This window comes from Phyllopteryx taeniolatus, chromosome 13 (genome assembly GCF_024500385.1).
Source record: "Phyllopteryx taeniolatus isolate TA_2022b chromosome 13, UOR_Ptae_1.2, whole genome shotgun sequence".
NCBI classification, from domain to species: domain Eukaryota; kingdom Metazoa; phylum Chordata; class Actinopteri; order Syngnathiformes; family Syngnathidae; genus Phyllopteryx; species Phyllopteryx taeniolatus.
The window spans coordinates 17,462,932-17,481,626 of record NC_084514.1 but is presented as its reverse complement, the minus strand read 5'-3'; the positions used below and the strand labels follow the sequence as shown (position 1 = coordinate 17,481,626).

The window sequence follows — 18,695 nt, the reverse complement described above, 5'->3', positions numbered from 1 at the left end:
TGTTTGTGTGTGACTATGGTAGATCGGGAGATGAATAAGACTCTGGGAAGATTCATAGAGCTTTAAAATATGTATGAATGAATAAAATATGTGGTCGCTCCTTCGTGGACTTCACCTATTGCGGGGTTGGTGCGGAACCCCCGTGATAAACGAGGGGACGACCGTATATATATGCACAGTGGTACCTTGTATCTTCAGCCAGACTGTAATAGTTCATACAGTTCACGAAGATTTTTTTTCTTTTTCTTTCACAGTCTGTTGTTCAAATATCACTTGAGGGGTGTTCGGAGATGTAAACATACCCTTGACATTTTCTTCCATTTTTTCCATCCAAAGATCTGAGCACACTAGAACAGCAGGAACATGAACTTACCTGGTCGCAGAGTTCTGACTTTCTTGCAACGTTTGGGCTTCCTGTACGGCTTCTGGACGAAGATGCTGGAGGAGTCACTGGACGTTTGGTGGGTGGACTTCTTAACTGGGTCAGCTCTGACCTGCTGCGTTGTTCCAGACTTTCCTACAAATCTTCTCACTCGGGCACAGCTGCTGGCATCCTTTCCGGTTTTCTGAGTGTGATGAGAATTGTATTTTTTTTACATTACCAGTTATTATTTTATACATTGGATTTATGCATTCCTTTGTCTGTTGTTCTGACCTCAAGGTTCACAATTTATACAGACAAGTAACTGGACTGTGTTTGAAATTGGAGTCTCAGGGTAACATACCCAGTTGTCCTGAAGGACAACACGACTGTCTGTATGAATTGTGTCCGGAGAAACCAGAACGGGGTGATCACACTGGCGAAGGGTCACTGTGTGTAGCCCGGTTAAAAGTGTCAAATTGTTGCACTTTGCTTGCTCCATGAATAAAAACAACCAAATACAAACACTGAGCTCAGAAATTTCACAACACCGAAGTAGTAGTAAGATGGCGGCGCACCTTTGGCAATATTCCAGTGAAGGCGATGCAGGGGGAAATGGAGGAAGCTTCTGAGACATGGGTCTGCTCCAGGTCAGAGTCTCGGTTGTCCCTATTCCAGAGCGTCCGGACACGTTCAGCAGGCTGAGAGACGCTGTCGGCCTCCTTAAGTACTGAAGCAGGAACACAGAACCTCAGACAGACACCGGTGGTAACGAAGTACAAAAGCACTGTACTTGGGTATCTTTTCTTTACTTAAATATAAATTTTTCTGATGACTTTTTACTTTTAATTCCCTACAATTGAATGCAGACAAATGTATTTTCTACTCCTTACTTTGTCAAAATAGGCTTGGTCATTTTTTTCAACCTCCACAGATGATGGCACGGTTTGAAAATGACGCAACTAGATACAGAGAAGGTACACCCTGGGTGAGATCTTGGTTGACCAATTCAGATCTTGAGGACGTGGAAACGGAATAAAGAGAGCGGTGATATGGATGAACGTGAACCAGGGAGCATTGACGACGACAACGCAACAGATTCGGAAAAAGCAATTTATTCCCCATCCATTTAAGAGAATTGTTTGATGTTGTCAGCCCCGAGAATGATTTGTGTCTTGCGCTAGCTCGCCTAAAAACCACCAGCTTCTGGCATTCAAAAATTCTGGGTAGAAAAAAAAAACAAGTTAGGTGCATTGTTTCCAGCGTTTATAAGCCAATTCAAACAAAAAATTCTTTGTCTGTTCGCAACGCTGTGTCAAGTTATCAAAGTGCGTATTGCATATAAATGACTGTAAAAATGAATTTGTACTTTTTCCTCTTGTACTTAAGCACATTTGAGAGTCTGTACTTTTATATTTTTACTCAAGCAAAGGAGTTGAATCGGTGTCTTTTTATTAGTACTTCTACTTAAGTACGCAGTGCGAGTACTTTAGCCACCCCTGACGGCTACACAGAACGACACAGAGCGTCCTCGACTTACTGTAGGCCATCTTCATCCGCTTTCTCTTTTTCCTCTTACTGCCGCCGTGGCTTGAGGGGCTGGAATCGGAGCCGTCCAGGTTCTTGAGCAGAACCACCTTCTGCTTGAGGCAGCTGCATCCCAGCATGCACTGCGGCCGCCCGCAGTGGCTGACCCGGGCCGTGTAGGCCAAGCTGGAACAGACGCAGCCCAGCCGGCAGAAGTCGTTGAGGCAGGCGGGTTCCGGCCTGCGGGGCAGCAGGATGGGGGCGGTGGGATTGTCGCTCACAAAACCCTGCCAGGATGCACACGGAGTTAGGGGAAACACGTCACATGGACTGGTGGTTCTCAAACTGGGGGCCCCGAACTACAGGGAGCCCGTAAGCCGCAACTGGGGGGCGGGGGGGGGGGGGGGGGGGGGGGGGGGGGTGGGGGGGGGGGGGGTGGCACAGGATAGTTATGTTAAACTGCCATTAGGGTTACGATGGGGTCCTTGGAAAAATCTCTCGCCTGTGAGGGGTGCCTGGACCCCAAAAAGTATGAAAACCCTTAAGTTATAGCAGTGATTCTCAACTTGTGTGCAGAGGCACATTAGTGTGCTGTGAGCGCTCTCCAGGTGTGCCGTGGGAAATTCTAAAATTGTACGTAATTGCTCAAAAAATTATTTATTTACAGGAAATAATGTATCTTTGTTCATCGATTTATGCCAGTGAGGCATCGTGACAGATCGAACAAATAAATGCTCTTCTATTAGATGGCAGGAAGTACATACAGTAATTAATGTATCCACCTTTTCTGCCATTTTGGTTTGTTGGTGTGCCGTGAGATTTTTCTGTTCTAAAATATGCGCCATGGCTCCATCAAGGTTGGAAATCACCGAGTTATAGACACACATGTACCTTCAAGGTGAAAAGCGACGTCAGAGCAATGGAGGCCCTCTCCTCCGTGACGAAGGTGCGAGGTTGCCCGCCCCACACGGCGTCATCCTCCAGGCCTTTCTGCCTCAGCAGACCTCGGGTCAGTGCCGGTTTCAGGGAACCCGTTAGGTCCGCACCGTCCTCTCCAGAGTGAGACTGCAGGGGGGCGTTTATGTTACGTTTGAGTCTCTTCTTCCTTTCGAGGGGAGGAGACTGAGCGGTGGAGGAGAATAGGGTGCTTTCCATAGGGCGGACTGCGGGGGGAGTTTTCTTTGGTTTTGGAGGTTCTGCGAGGGGTGCTGGGAGCTGGGGGGCATCTGTCGAGGTGGGGACCGTTGGGTAAGACGGCGCCAGACCAGGATTCGCCACAGGTTTGGAAGTCTTCTGCTTCCTCTCAAGTTTCCTGGAGGCCTTGAACTGCCTGATGGGGGCTTTGGCTCTCTTAGAAGGCGGGACAAAACCAGAGATGAGGTCCGAGGCGGGCGAGGCGGCGCTTTGCTTCTTGAGGACGCTGCCGAGCGTGCGAACGTAGCTGCTGCTGCTGGCGGGAAGCTCATAGATGGGCAGTGAATCCGCCGACGGCTGGGAGAAGCTGGCCACGCGCTGGTCGATCAGCTTGGCCTCGCTCTCCAGGTACTGATCCAGCATGTCGCTGCAGAATGCCGACAAGTTCTTCTTGGGCTGCTCCGAGCTGACGCACACTGCAAACAGCACACTTCCATGTAAGATCAGGCACGTTCAAGTCGCACACGTGACGGTGTAGTCACCTTCGGCCTTGGGGGGTGAAGGGGCCACTGAAGGTTCCGATGGACTGAATTTTTCTCTCCAACCTTTAATCTGCGTTACATCTGTAGTCTTTCCGGTTCTCGACACAAAAGATCCAGAAGTGCCTGGAAAAACACAACAAAATGAATGAACATGAATAAAATGAACAAAGGCGACACACTCCCAGCTGTCCTCCTGTCACGGTTGTCATGGTGACGTGCTTGACTGTTGATGGTTATCATGGTCCGAGCTGTCATTTGGATATTGTCATGTCACTGAAATGTTGCATGGAATAAATGTGTTTACTTCAGGAAAAACACATAAGCACTAGGGATGAAACAATATTTTTGGGGCCGATTCCCAAACACAGAGTTAAAAAAAAACGATAACCGATCACCGATCCGATCACAAGATGGAGCAATGTGTCTATTTAAATGACTTGTTCATTTACTGTATACACACTTATGTATTGTATACTGAGTATCTTCAAAAGTATTTTCTATTCAGGTGATGTATGCTAATCAGTCAGGTCAAACCAACATTACAACATGACAGAAATAATGGGTGCTGACTTACCGTAATTAAATTACTTCACTGACACTAAAACTTTAGTGCATGATTCAACAAAACGCCGACCAAGTTTACATACAACCGTTAGTGCTAGCACTAGCTTGCTAGGCTACATAACATTTTGTTGCCTGCTTGCGAGCCCTATTGTATTTAAAGTACATGAACATACCTCAAGCAATCCTTGAATTAAAGTCCTCTCCCGAGCACCGGTGACCACCAGCACACATTTCCCCCCATTTTGTTCTCATAATACACACAGCGCGATCCACTGTTGTTGTCGTCGCCATGGTAATGAGTGTATCCGGTCACGTTGGAGTTGACAAAGATAAAGCCCAGTGATCGTAAACGAGGGGATGCGGTGTTATCGGAATACATTTTATTGCAGTGGTCTGACCAAATTTGTCTTGTAGTCTGATCCAGGCATTACGTGTTGTCTGTCCCACACCGCCGACATGTTTTTAAAAAAAAAAAAACTTTATTGGTAGTCAGATATTTAAAGTCGCACGTCAAAAGACACGCAACAAGGCTAAAAATAAACTAGCTTTAGGATTCAAATACATGATGGCGACACGGAGTAAATGTCTTTTGCAGAGCCGATCAATGACGTCATTGATCGGATCTGAGAATTATGACATTAAAGCCGATCAGCATACAATGCTATTTATCGTCCGATACCGATCAAGCCGATCAGATCGCTGTAAAGTCTTAACAACATTCACGATGTTGCGAAATTAAAAGTGCCTCGATATTGTTGTGGACTTGTCTCAGTACGAAATAATGAGCCGCTGTGCTTAAAATGAAATTATACAAAGCCACGCCGCTTGCAGCGCTCCCATTCCTCATTAAGAGTACAAACGCACCCGATTGGACCATGTGGGTACGTCACAAGAAACACATTGATTGGCTGTTTGGCCCATGTGACCGAAAGGCGTGCGGAAGCATTACAACTTGTGCCTCGAGTCCCTTCCAAGGCTACGGCATAGCCGCTACGCTGGTCAGAGTGTCGCGACGCAATCGATCAGGCGAGAGGTGCCTTGTTGTTGGCGCCGGTCTCCGTACCGGCAAACGCAGACCCACGGGCCGGGATGGGCTCCTAGTGGACCTTGGCTTCTCTAAGCCGAAACCCAGCTGGGTCCCCCTCGCAGAGATGATCTGCCAAATGACTTAAGCATACTGTAACAGGAGCCCTCTTTAGTGGTGTACTAGTGAGTGTTTATCTCAAGTGGAAAGAAGTGGGTGAAAGAACATCACACGGAGAGAGAATAACGATTCTGACCCCTGTTGCAACATATCCCTCCGCCAATCCATCCCATCCCAAAAATGCGATAATAGGTCCAACTCCATACAAATACAGATATCAATGCAAAAATATGTTGGACATATTTCCCTCTCTTCAAATGAATTGTCCACATATCCAATTAAAAAAATATTACACAAGCTGCACAGAAAAATCAATCATCTTACAATATCAGTAAGCAGAGGAAAAGAAACTAAGGACTACCATGCTCCTGGGTCAAGAGTGCTCCTGCGTTTAGGACTTCACTTGAATTTTTGGACTCAAGCGAAGAAATCACCGTTAGTAGGTAGTATCAAATTTCTAATGTTATTAATAAAAGAAATATGACAGTGAATTATTGAACAGACAATTTCTCAATGGACGCTTTGTTATTTTTGAGCTTAGCATGATTATTGAAGCAGCAGTAATAGCATTTTGGAGGTGGAGTATATGAATGTAAACAATGGCTGGACAGGGATAGACGTGCATGGTAATGTATGATTTGAAGACGTCTTTTTCTGAAAAACCTGGAGGGGAAACGCACAGGAAACGACTAAAGCCTATTGAGAAGGACTCAGCCAGCAAGAAAAGAGAGACATTTTTCAGTTCTCCTGCTTTCACCTCTTTGCCCCACCTGTACTGAGAGTCTTCCTGCAATACTGTGAGTTTTCCCACGGTATCGCAGTAATTATCCAACCGTGAGAGTAATACTGTGACAAAACTGAACCGTGAGATATACCGTATCTTCACGACCATAAGGCGCACTTAAAAGTCTTAAATTTTCTCCAAAACGGACGGGGCGCCTTATAATGCGGCTCGCCTTATGTGTGCGCAGAGTTCCAAAATCTGTAAATGTTGTTGTGTGACTTTGATGAGCGCTTTGCTTGACTGACTGGGAGCATCTCCTGCCGACACGCTGCTTATATAGAGGAAAGGTGGACGTGACTGAGGACAGCGTGCGGACGTTAAAGGGGGAAGGGTGCGCGTGAAAGAGGACACGAAAGGCACGCCCCCAGTAGGTATATAGCGCAGGTATGTGCATTGTGCAAAACAACATCGGTTTGGCTAAGGACCCCCGAAAATGGCACCTACAAAGAGACACGCTTACGAAGCACAGTTTAAACTGCAAGCTATCAGTTACGCGGAGGAACATGGGAATCGAGCAGCCGCGAGAGAATTCAATATCAACAAATCCATGGTTCGCAAGTGGAGGAAGCAGGTAAACAAGCTTCGCCAAGTCAAGAAGATGAAGCGCCGGGCGAGTTACGCCACCATATGTGAACGGATTGTGGATGCCTGGGCTAAGGTATCTACTTTGACTGTTGTCCGAGGTTTTGCGAAAGCCGGCATCATTGCTGAACAGCCCCCCGGCAACGAGACTGACTCCGACAATGACGAGAGGGAACCCGGCCGTGTTTGATGGAAAACTTGCCCAGCTGTTCATTTCGGATACAGAAGATGAGGACTTTGATGGATTTGTGGATGATTGGTCAAAAAATAACGTGAGTACATTGTTAAATACTTCAATAAAGTACAACCAAACTCAGATTTGCTCCAGTTGCCTTTTTAAAAACATTGTTTCAGCGTGCAGCATGCATGCTAGCGTATGTTTTAGCGTGCATGCGCCCAATAATATGGTGCGCCTTATGTATGTGTTAAATACAGAAATAGACCCCATAACTGAGACTGCGCATTTTAATACGGTGCGCCTTATGGTCGCGGAAATACGGTTCATAGATATCGTTACATCCCTAGTAAGCACACATCAAGAAATGTGACCATTTAATGGACATCTTGTAGTCTTAGATGTGCTTGTGGTAAGTTAACACTACTACAAAAATGTATTAGGGTACAAACAGCTCTGTCTTGATCACGAAGCGCTACAACTCACCCTGTAACGGCGGCAGCTCCTGGCTAGGGGGCTGCAGGGTGGATCCCGGAGGAGGTATGGGCAGACGGACACCCAGGTACTGGAGGTCGATGGACAGACTGGCGTCCAGCAGATTCATCTTCAGTCCAACTGAACAACAACATGATTGCATCAAGTCAAAGCAGGTGGCGAAATCGGGCGCTTAATAGCATAATTGACTACATTATTCTTAAAGGTTTTCTGAAAACAAGAGACCAATTACCTTTTCAGATTACCATAAATGAATTAACAATTTTTAGGAAGCATATTGGTATTGTGTTATTGATATTGTGACAGTACTTGTAAAATGTCAAAAGAAAATTATTCCATTAGGCCAATGAAATTTTATTTTGTTAGTTCCTTGTAGCTTTCTGTGAAATTTTACTTTGTTGGTGCCTTGCAGCTTGCTGGATGGATGGATGGATGGATGGATGGAAGGATGGAAGGAAGGAAGGAAGGAAGGAAGGAAGGAAGGAAGAGAAAGAAAGAAAGAAAGAAAGGGAATAAGACAAAGAAAAAGAAAGAAAGAAAGAAAGAAAGAAAAGAAAAAAAGATTCTCTCTGACCTTCTTGTAGCACCGGGTGGATGATCTGCTGGTGCTTCATCATCTTCACGTCTTTGAGAAGTACTTGCTCAAGGGCAGCAATTGTGTCTTCTGGGGAGAAAAAGGCAAAACAGAAAGCTGCGAGCTCAGCATCAAGCGCAAAACATCGAATGGCGCCTCGGCTGTTCCACTGGATCCGGAGGGAGCAGATGAAGGTTTACCGTGGGTGTTTTCTTCGGTCGACTGCTGCAGGTGAACATCTGACGGTGATGACGCAAGCTGGCTGTTTGCTTCTTGCGCGTCGCTATCAGCGATATGAAGTTTGAGAGCCTCCTGAAATGGAAAATACGTCTTCTTTGTCGTTTCCAACAATGTTTTGTTTTTTTTAGACCGCATAGCCTGAAGGCTTCAGGCCCCTTGTAAGGAACCCGTCAATGGACATTGGGAAGCGTGTCATGATTCAGTGTCCAACCGTGGACTAAATCTCAGAGTTGAGCTAAAATTGACTAAAAAGGTGCTTCAGAATGTAAAGATGCAACACACATACAGGACCTGTCCTTGCTAGTCATCAGTACAATATGGCTAAAGCAACAATAAGTCACTTTCAGTAATAACGAAAACAGAATGTACACCACAAAGTTGGATGCGAGGAGACTCACCAAGGCCTTTCACAATAGCAATTTCTTTAGGACGATATATTTTCCCCCAAAACTATCACGAAAAATGATGCTATCGTTGTTGTTTTTTATGGCACAGATATAATATTAGAGCATAATAATTCAAGTACAACCCTTTTGAAGATCAATTAACTTTTAATTCTAAAACATATTGACATTGAAACATAGAACAATGAATATCTTAGATAAATTCAAAATAAAACATAAATAAAACAGACACATGCTCTGTTCACAAAAATTGCATTTAAACAAATTTGGCACAGAGGTATAGACTCATTAACCCACTAAAGAGACCGAAAAAAAATGTCTTGTAAATTTGACACACCCAAGAAGTGTTTTTAAAGTCTGCCAAATGTGAATGAATTACAAAAAAAATTATAAATAATAATTTAACAAAAAATCATCTATGTAAACTAAGGCTCTGAAATCCTGAATAATGAAGGCCACCCTCAAGCTGCAGGACTCTGTGGGCATCCGCTGGAGACGAGCCCTTGACCTGTCAATCAAATACGTTTGGTGTAGTCAAATACTGGCTGAATAACGTGTGCCGCTGCGGTTATGGTTAATTAACAGTTCGCTTTTCCGTGTTTGTGTTATATGTGGACTAACACACACAAAAACTCCAAGTGAGGCACTGACGTTTTAAATGACGTCGCCACGTCTTGCGAGCTGTTCAGCTCCTTTACTTTTCCTTATCTGTCTGTTGTGTGGACCTACGCGCAGCGCATTGAGCAAGGCTTTGGACGGAGCCAGCGGTCCACGAGTCCACTAGTGGCTAACACAAACTAGCCAAGCCGCTAGTAGCAAGCCACTTGGCAGCGGAGCCATCCAACTCGCTGTCGGCTAGCTGCGTGAACCACACACCGGGTCACCACAAGTCCACAACAATGAGAATTTATCGAGTCTGTAAAAAAAAAAACTATCGTGTGCATTTTATTTATCGAACGAATACTAATTATCGTGAAAGGTCTACACTCACCTCTCGGGAATATGCAGTAATAGCCCTCTGCACTGCTTTACTGACAACAGGTTTCACAGAATTTGATACTAAAAGAGCGACTAACCTTTTAAACATGTACGACAGTTGAAAATGTCAAATATTAAACATGTTTAAACCAACTTCTCCCACGATATTGGAGGACTCATAATGGTTGCTGCTTACGTTTGACGACAAACGTTTACTTTCTCCACAAAGACTGATGCCGGCTGGTCAAAACTGCATGGCGAAATTAGCCATTAGCCTGGAATGACATAAAATGTAGTGTAGCACACCTATTTTTGATTGATGAATTACTTTGTTGTTAGCTACGCTTCCGAAACCAAGAGGTACATAAACTGGAGACTGACTCATAAGCTCCTCATAGGAAGTCACTATGTGGTGCTTGTCATATCATCAGTCTTTTGAGGGGCTCAGTGACTGGATGAGACGCTATCTTGGTAACTAAGAGGCGTCATGGTGACAAACTAAACATGGTTGTGTGAATGCACTAGCTACCTTTGATGTGAAGGAGATAAAAAGCTGCTCCTCAACTTCTTCCAGGTTAGGCTTCATGGTCGTGTAGGCAGAGTCGTCAGTCTTCTGTTCCAAATCGGATATGGCAGGTTTTCGCCGACGAACCTTCTTTTTGCCCTTCAAATGTTTTGGGGACGGGACCATTGGGACATGCGCAGGATGTGCTGATCCATGAGCTTCTCCAGAAACATCGGGCGGGCAGGGAGGTGTTGGCAAATCCGTGTTTGGAAACTCCACCCCCATTCCAAGGTGCTCCTCCGTAGAAAAAAAGTGCACTAGGTCTGCAATGGAAGGCATGGGCGACAAAGCGTCTCCGTCCAAAGAAGAGAATGTTGGTGAGAGTGTCAACGGAAGTGTGAGGGGAGACAGTTCTCCCGGAAAAGGCAGCGGCTGCTCACTCTCTTGAAAGGAAAGAGAATCGACAGCGGAGGGATCCGAATGGACAAGTTCAGACGACTGCGATGGAACATCGGCAAGAGTTTGGGAAGGCAACAAAGTGGACCCCAGTGAAAGACTCTGTGATGTGGGCTGGAACACTTCAAAGGAAGGGTGTACGTAGGGCTCAGGAAGAGGTAACACTGTATGCCACTTAAAGACAGACGAGGCAGAGTCTTTGCTTAGCGGCAAACTCTCGGAAGGCTTGGAGGGGGCAGAATCCAGGTCTAATGCGAAGGTGGGAGGTAGAGAAGGTAGTGGATCCGGTGAACTTGCAGGGGACAAAGACTCAAAGCCAAAAGGTGAACAGGGTGTATCAGAAAGGAAATCACCACACTTAGACTCTGAGGACATGGCAGTTGGCACGTGTGGAGCATCTAATTCCGTGTCCAACAGTGGAGACAAAACAGGAGATGAAGGGGAGGTGGGTAGAGTGGAACAAATAAAAGTCTTGTGGCTACCAAGTGGCTCCTCAACCTCAGGGAACACTGTTTTTTCTGGCTCAGGAGCTGGGCTCACCAGTACATGATCATTAGTTCTTGATCGTATTGCTTCTGGAGAAGCCGCCGTGTCTTCAAAGGATAGAATAGAGATATGTTGAAAAGATTCTTTTTCCAAGACATTTGCAGTCATTTGGTCTGATTCACTTATGATTTCACTTATGCTGCCATCCTGATTAGCTGAAGCTGTCCCTGTTCTGGTTTGGACCTCTGCGGGAATTTGCATGGAGGCAGATTCCAATTTGCTCTTGACGGTCTTGGTCTTAGTGGAATGCTTTTTTAGGAACAGAGCCAGGGCTGGCAGAGGAAGAGGACGTTTAACACCGGGCATGACCTGGACCTCGGACTGACATTTAGCCTCAGAAACGACCACACTATGCGCAGCGCCACTCTTTCCCTGTGGTGGAGGTTCACTAGAGGACTTTGTAGACTTCTTGTCTGCATTGTGAACATCTTGGCTATTGGCTTTTCCTGCAGTGGTTTTAGTGTTTGTTTGCACAAGTCTTTGTGAGGCGCTTAAAGAGTCCATGTTGCATCTTGTCAGGGAAATGTGCGCCTCTCGAATGATGTCCCCAATTAATTTTTCTGCTGGCCGTGAGTTGCTGCAGAAAGAAACAACAGGAGGACTTTTGATTCGTTTAGCTCTTACAAGCTTGTAGAAACACAAGACAACAATCAATCACTGGTGCCTGTAAATCAAGTCTACAGACCATGGTGTCAGAATCATGCCAGAACCAAGATGGCCTGTTTGAAAGGGATCTCATCAACTTCTAATCACAAGGCAGCTCAAGAAAGCACCAGGACATAGCTCAAGCAAGCACTAGGACATAAATTCGTATATTTCCAGAATCGGTCACTTCTCGAGAACCACCAGCATCTGACGCAGACAACATGAAAGACAACGATCTTCCTGACAGAAAAGCCAAGCTCAGAATAGGAAACAACAAGTGTTGGTGTGGCAAACACTAAAATAACAACACTGAATCTGTATCTTTATTAAAAGAAATCTTAAAAAGATCCTGAGTGAAGAAGCTCTTACCAGATACTGTTCGTCATAACTCTGGGTGAAGATCCAGAGGATGCTTCCTGGACACAAGCCCTCGCCGGAGATTTTGTGTCCAGGGAGCTTCGAGCTTTATGATTTGCAAGCAAAGACTTCAAGCTTTTCTTTAGCGGTTGCTGCTGACTGGTTGCTGCAGCTCCATCTGGGTTGGATTTCAGCTTCGGGCCTAGTGAACCAACCCCCTCCTCTCTGAGACCCTTGGCAAACGGGTTGTAGTGGACTTTCAGCTGGGAAAACTGGCAGTTCTGGTACGCAGTGACAGCCATGAACTCAGTCTGTTGAAATGTGAACGTCGCAACATTTGAGGCATTGAGCTTAATGTCTTTAGCAGCTTTCTCCGTCTGGACCACGTGTAAACGTGGCAAGTAGCGATGCATTGGGTGCAGTATAGTGTTGCCTTCCTGGTCGGCCATGTTGCTGGTGAGCTTCAGTTTGTAAAAAGAAACTGGATTCTGCATCCAGTAGTGACCCGGGGAAGGTGACTCGGGATGCGCAAACGGCGAACTTGTCACGTGACGTTCTGCCTTCCCAGCCACCTTCCAGCTGGTGCCAGTCCACATGTAACGACTCTGGTCTACCAGCTGAATGTCCATAATTAAAACGTACTTCCTGGACGGCTGCAATCCCGAGATACGGAAGCGACAATATGGAAACATCCTGCTGCCTTGCTTGGTCAGAATCATCTCGGTTTTACACCTAAAGAATTCGTTCCACATGTTGTTGTTGTCCAAAGTCACTTGGATGCCTCTGTGGGTGCTCTCAGGTGTCAGGAGATCCTCCCGGGGAAGTTTTGTGGGTCTGCCGCTGGATGTTTTTGATTGCATGTCGGCTTCACCAGTCACAGTCGCCACTTTGTAACTTCCATTTGAGCCTTGTACGACTCGGCCAGCCTGACCAAAGCGGCGAGGCGGATAGTTGGAGTCAGGGGCGGCTGCAGGGCTGGCCGCCCCGCCGATGTCAAGCACCATCACTTCCTGCTGCGTCTTAGAGGCCATCGACACATCCCACACGTCTAAGGGATGGAACCATTTAGCGTTTTGTATGTCTTACCAGGCGCCTCATAAACATCCTGAAAAAACAAAAGTATTTTACCCAATGTGATGATAATAACAATATCACGACATAGCTAACAAACATCCTTACATGCTAACAAATCAGCTTCCTATCAAGCTTAAGGAACATGTCAGCATGCCAACAAGACTGTTTGTTACGCAGTCTTCACACGTAATTTTTTTTTCTACAAGCTCAACCTGAAGTACTCACGATAAGCTCAAGGCACAGGAAGGAAGTTGAAAAAGTCGATCACAAGACACATATAGCCAAACAAGCATTTACAGTCACATTCACACCTATGGACAATTGACAGACTTCAATTAATCCAAGATACACATTTCTGGAATGTGTAAGGAAGTTGGAGGACCTGGAGAAAAAACACACAGGAAAACGTGCAAACTCAGCATAGGTATCCTGGAGCTGGCATTCTAACCCCAAATCTCAAAACTGTGAGGTAGAGATGCAAACTCGCCCATCGCACTGCCATTTTGAGACCAAACAGCAACTAGAGACAGCTAGTAGACTGTTCGCTATTATGTAACGAGTCGACTTCCCAACCATCTATTTGTTATATCGCTTATCCTCATTGTGTTCGCAGGGGAGTTGGCACCTATCTCAGCTGACTTAGGGTCAAGGCGTGGTATACTCTGGACTGGTCGCCAGACAACAACCATTCACAATCACATTTACACCTATGGACAATTTATATACTTCAATGAGGCTAACATTAGGAACGTGACAACTGGCCACCATCTTCGTGGAGTTTTCTAAACAACATGGAATGACCACTTCAAACACCTCTAAAATCCACCATAACAACAACATTGAATGACTTAACTGCATGACCTATTCTACTGCCTACAATGCTCCTTTCACAAATAATGTTCCATTTGCAGTATTTAAGTCGGGTTTTTAGGGCAAGCGACGCCGTTAGAAGCGTCACAGTAATTTTGATATCTTGACTTTGGGAACCCCTCGGAATTTCAGCTCATACGAGCTATTTGGTCAATATTTTTAACTGAAACTTGTCAGCCAATCGGAGAAGGGGTTCTCCAAGTAGCAGACAAAACAAAAGGGTTGAGGAGATATGGTCATAAATAAATATGTTATACTGTTTTATTCTAATTTGAAGATGCTTTTTGAGGAGATTTTCTACAGGCGATATCGCACAAAAAAAAATCCCAAAATCTATTACATACTTATTAAACAATTTCTCTGGAACCAATCATCTGATTTTCAAAATTCATAGTGCATTGAAATCAGGTTGAAGTGACCATTACAACCAGACTCGGCGCTTTGACTATCATTTTTGGAAATATTGTCACATTGCTATTCAGAACAGAGAGGCAGATGTGCCAATAACTTTTCCATTGTTTCAAATCATCTACATTTGTGATGCGCCTTGTTTAATTTGAGAAACGAACAGCGCCTTAACTCCAGATGGCTAGCAGCCTGTTAGCTGATATGCAACATATTAACTTGACACTCAAACCACTATTTACATCATTAATGTGCATGCTGCTGAAAAATGCTATTTTAAATATGTCTGCTTACTAACCAAAGATCATGCAGCATGGACTTACAATGAGCTAACTAGCTGGCTAGCATGGCAACATGCTAGCATGGCCTGAAGCACAACCTCCACTAAACATGACCATGCGTTGTCATGACGTCACTCTGATTACCTTCCACACGGTTAAAGGCTTCTTCTACAGCGCGGATGCTGTGACCTCGACCCACTTAACGGCCATTTTTACGCCATTTGTGCTCGGTCGACATCTTGCTTGCTTGGGTGTCCCAACCGCGGCTAGGCTAGCAGCGTGCTCCGCGCTGGCGTCTGTAAATCTGTCGGTCCGTGTGCTCTTACGTCACGACGTGTTACTGCGCACCCTCGTCGGCCGCCATTTTGACGCCCTGCCACCGCCACCGGCCTCTTCTTCGTCCTCCTCCACGGTCCGACGTCGCCGACGCTCCACCGGGACCGTCGAGAATGTCGTCCGGCCCCCGGAGGCGCCGCGTTGGCCCCGAAACGAGGTCTTTTAGTGCCGCGGCGAGAGCTCCAACGGCGACGTAAGAAGGCAACTAGGATGTGTACTGGCCTGGACTAACTACGACGTTAAGTAACAGAACTCCGACGCATTTGAGGTAGTACAACGACACGATGTGGTTGTATAATAACGACGGATTTGAGGTAGCACACCTACGACGTGTAGACACACAACAATAACGGATAGTACAACTACTACTTGGTGTACTAGTCTGGAGTAAGATAAACAACGAGTGTCGTTATGGGGCACAAAATGGCGGCAGGTGCTTGACTTATTTGGTGTTGCAGTGGTGGGACTTAACGAAGCACCAGACTTGTGTATTAGATTTTTCTTAAGACTTTTTACTTTTGCTCCCCGTATTGAAATTGTGTTAGATTTTTCTGAAGACTTTTTACTTTTTCTCCCAGTATTGAAAAAGTGATATCACTACTTTCTACACCTTAATTTGTCAAAATAGGCTTGTTCCTCATTTCAACCACTCCCAATAGGGTTGCCACCTTTCAGAAATGAAAATAAGGGCATCTCGGGCACCCATAGCATTGTTATATGAATGACGCTTCTGTCAGACTGCCCCCTGCAGGGAAGCTGTGGCTACACAAGTAGCTTACCACCACTGGGTGTGACTGTAGAGTGAAAGAATAATTAGTTCAATTGTCAAGTCTCCTTGAGTGCCTTGAAAGCGCTATATAAATGTAATATATGATTATATTTTTATTTGTGTCAATGTTTTCAATAAAGGGGTGAGCATAAAGGCAATTCTGCATTCCTATTTAACGTGCAATGAGCAAAATAAAGTTAAAAAAAAATGCCACATGCTCACAAATTGCACAATCAGTTAAGCTAATCAATGAGATACAGTACAATCAGTTGTACGATACCACTGCTTTTGGAGCAAGGGCATCTTTAATCACCGTTCCTGCCGAGAGTCATTTTAAAAAATGCTTGAATGCGCTACACTCTTTGGATTACGTTTATGTGCACAGTTGTAGCTGAGATTGCGTTTGACTGTGTGGTCACTTGTGTCACTTATAATAGTATCCTAGATGGACAAGAGGGTCCCACCATTGAATACATTTATTAAATTGGACAGTACTTGTCTGCTGCTTTTATGACTTAAAAGTCAAGAATTTATGTATAACCATCACTGCCACTGAACACTGACGCCTCCAAATTATAAACTTATTGACATACAATACAGACGGACATTTTAAATCTTGGGAATGTGTATATGCTATATCTATAAAAATAACTATTCACATTACGTATTCATTTATTAGCTGTTAATTCATAAGTATAACTTTTACTTAAATAGCCGTATAGTACATAAAATGTATATTTGATAATACGACTGTATATTAAACAGATGATCATTATATTTTAAAACGTCATGCTATACAATCAATGAAACGACAATAGTCTGCAAAAATAAGCCGCTTCCACACAGTGACGTCTTGCGGCAAAATCGGAATCAATCATAACGTGTCGAACCGTCTCAGCATCAGGAGACGATTTGAATAAAGAAAAACTGTGACACCGAGGCCTGCGATTGGCTGGCGACCAGTTCAGGGTGTAGGCCCAAAGATAGCTGGGATAAGCTCCAGCAAGCCCGTGACCTGCATGACGATAAGCGCTACGGAAAATGGATGGATGTGACCCCAAGGCTTGGTTCTTCTGTGTTCTTACATGTCTGCAGTGTTGCGCTCCAGATGACAATCAACATTTTTGCACTTCATTGGGTGCACTGGACATTTTTGATCTGACTTTTTTTTTGTGTTTTTTTTACACACACACACAAGTACTTCTACTAAAGTATGGAGCGTGAGTACTTTTTCCCACCTCTGGCACAAACAACAGATTTTAGGTCGTAGTGTACAACTTCAACGTGTACTGGTTTGACTACGACGTATAGTAACAACAAGGGTTTAAAGTACTGTAGTACAACTACGATAATGTGTGGTAACACAACAATAACGGATTTGAGGTAGTACAACTACTACTGCGTGTACTGGTGTAAAGTAAGATAACTACAATGTAGTAACACAACGACGTATTTGAGTAACAGTTACGGTGTACAAAATGGTGGCAAGTGCTTGTCTGTTTTTCATGCCACGTGTACTGCAGAGGCGGGAGGTAACAAAGTACAAATCCTGCGTTACCTACTTTACACTAGTATTTATTTATGTTTTCTAATGACTTTTTAATTTTGCTCCGTGTGTTGAAAAACTGCTATCTGTACTGGTCTGTTGTAACTACACTATAATGTGTAGTAACACAACAATTATGGATTTAAAGTACTGTAATAAGACTACTGTATATACCCATCTATGGTAACACAACGGCGGATTTGAGCTAGTACTTACTTACTACTGTGTGTACTGGTCTGGACTAACACAACTGGTGTGTAGCAACACGACAACGGATTTGAGAAACAGCAGTTACGGTGCACAAAATCGCCGTTTTTTTCGTGGCTGTGTTTAAAATCACACCCAGTCGCCAGCTGCCATTTTTTAGTATGTATGTTATCCCCTATGCAGTGCCCTCCATGTATCTCACTGTGCATCTTGAAAAGTATGCATTGCACCGATACAGAAAACATTTCTCAGGTGTTGTTTGATTTTCGGCACGAGACAAATTGAGTGTGGCAACACGGATGGAGATAAAGTGCTAAGTTTGTATTTATTTCGTAAAATACTCTTAATAAATATGTTCAGCTTAAAACAATATCATGTTAATATAATTGATTTGTTCAATATTATTACGGAAGTTCCACCAGCTGACGTTGAGCCGCGACGTTGTAGTTCTTGGCCAGCAATGACCCGAGCAGCGTTCCAAGATGACCCAAGTCTATTTGTAAAAGTCCTCCTACCGTCATTAGGGAGTAGTGAATGAGCGAATGATTGCGACTGCATTTGCACTCCTTCCCTCTTTCTCTATTCCCTAATCACTATACAGTTATTTTTTTTTTTGGTGTAGACTTTTTAGTCAACTATATACTGGATAAAAATCCCTAGATGGGATTTGAGGCATGAGTGAACAATTGCTGAGAAGAAGCGTTTACCTGCGCCATTTGCCGCAGGTGCGGTTCACCACCCTGGCGCGGCAGACAGGCGCGTTGTTGCCATCTTTGCGGCTCCTTGTGTACATGTTCAGACAGTCCTCGTCTTTTTAGCGTCTCTCTTGTTTAATCGTCGGGTTTGTCTGTTTTTGGCCTGAAATGACACAAGGCAGAAAGTCGGCATGTGCGGTATGTCGTGCGTCATACATACTGAATGTTCTCTTCATAGAGGATTATTGTTGATAATGCTTCTAATTACTATTATTATATACCTGTATCCAGAATGAAAGTGCTTAGCCACAAACTGAAATAGTACAGTGAACCCTCGTGGGGTTAAGAACCAAGGTCAGATGCAAAGAATGGATGCCCCACCCCCCCAACAATGTATTAATAGTTCAATCACTTAATATACCCCAAACTGCAGTATGAGGCCCAAAACACTTAAATTGTTCAAACTACTAACAATTGCAACACAATGTTCTCCTTACAA

The 18,695-nt window shown here is 44.6% G+C and overlaps 1 protein-coding gene across 7 annotated transcripts in view; it reads right to left on the bottom strand.

The window, feature by feature from the left end:
- mgaa (MAX dimerization protein MGA a) overlaps positions 1–18,360 on the bottom strand; it is a 41,450-nt gene extending 23,090 nt beyond the window's left edge. For 5 of the 7 annotated variants that reach the window (XR_009791380.1, XM_061794338.1, XM_061794343.1 and 2 more), the window contains exons 1-11: positions 14,788–15,398; positions 12,026–13,118; positions 10,034–11,588; positions 8,083–8,194; positions 7,883–7,972; positions 7,300–7,428; positions 3,565–3,687; positions 2,780–3,498; positions 1,902–2,175; positions 940–1,091; positions 374–566 (exon numbers count right to left, since the gene is read on the bottom strand). Coding sequence is in view for 6 of the 7 variants with exons in the window: in XM_061794338.1 (XP_061650322.1) it covers positions 374–566; positions 940–1,091; positions 1,902–2,175; positions 2,780–3,498; positions 3,565–3,687; positions 7,300–7,428; positions 7,883–7,972; positions 8,083–8,194; positions 10,034–11,588; positions 12,026–13,044 (4,366 nt within the window). In the remaining variant the exon portion in view is untranslated. Of the gene's footprint in view, positions 1–373; positions 567–939; positions 1,092–1,901; positions 2,176–2,779; positions 3,499–3,564; positions 3,688–7,299; positions 7,429–7,882; positions 7,973–8,082; positions 8,195–10,033; positions 11,589–12,025; positions 13,119–14,787; positions 15,399–18,208 lie in introns of those variants that run through there. The other 2 variants (XM_061794339.1, XM_061794340.1) reach the window with 2 other exon arrangements.
- Between the last annotated feature and the right edge of the window lie 335 nt (positions 18,361–18,695).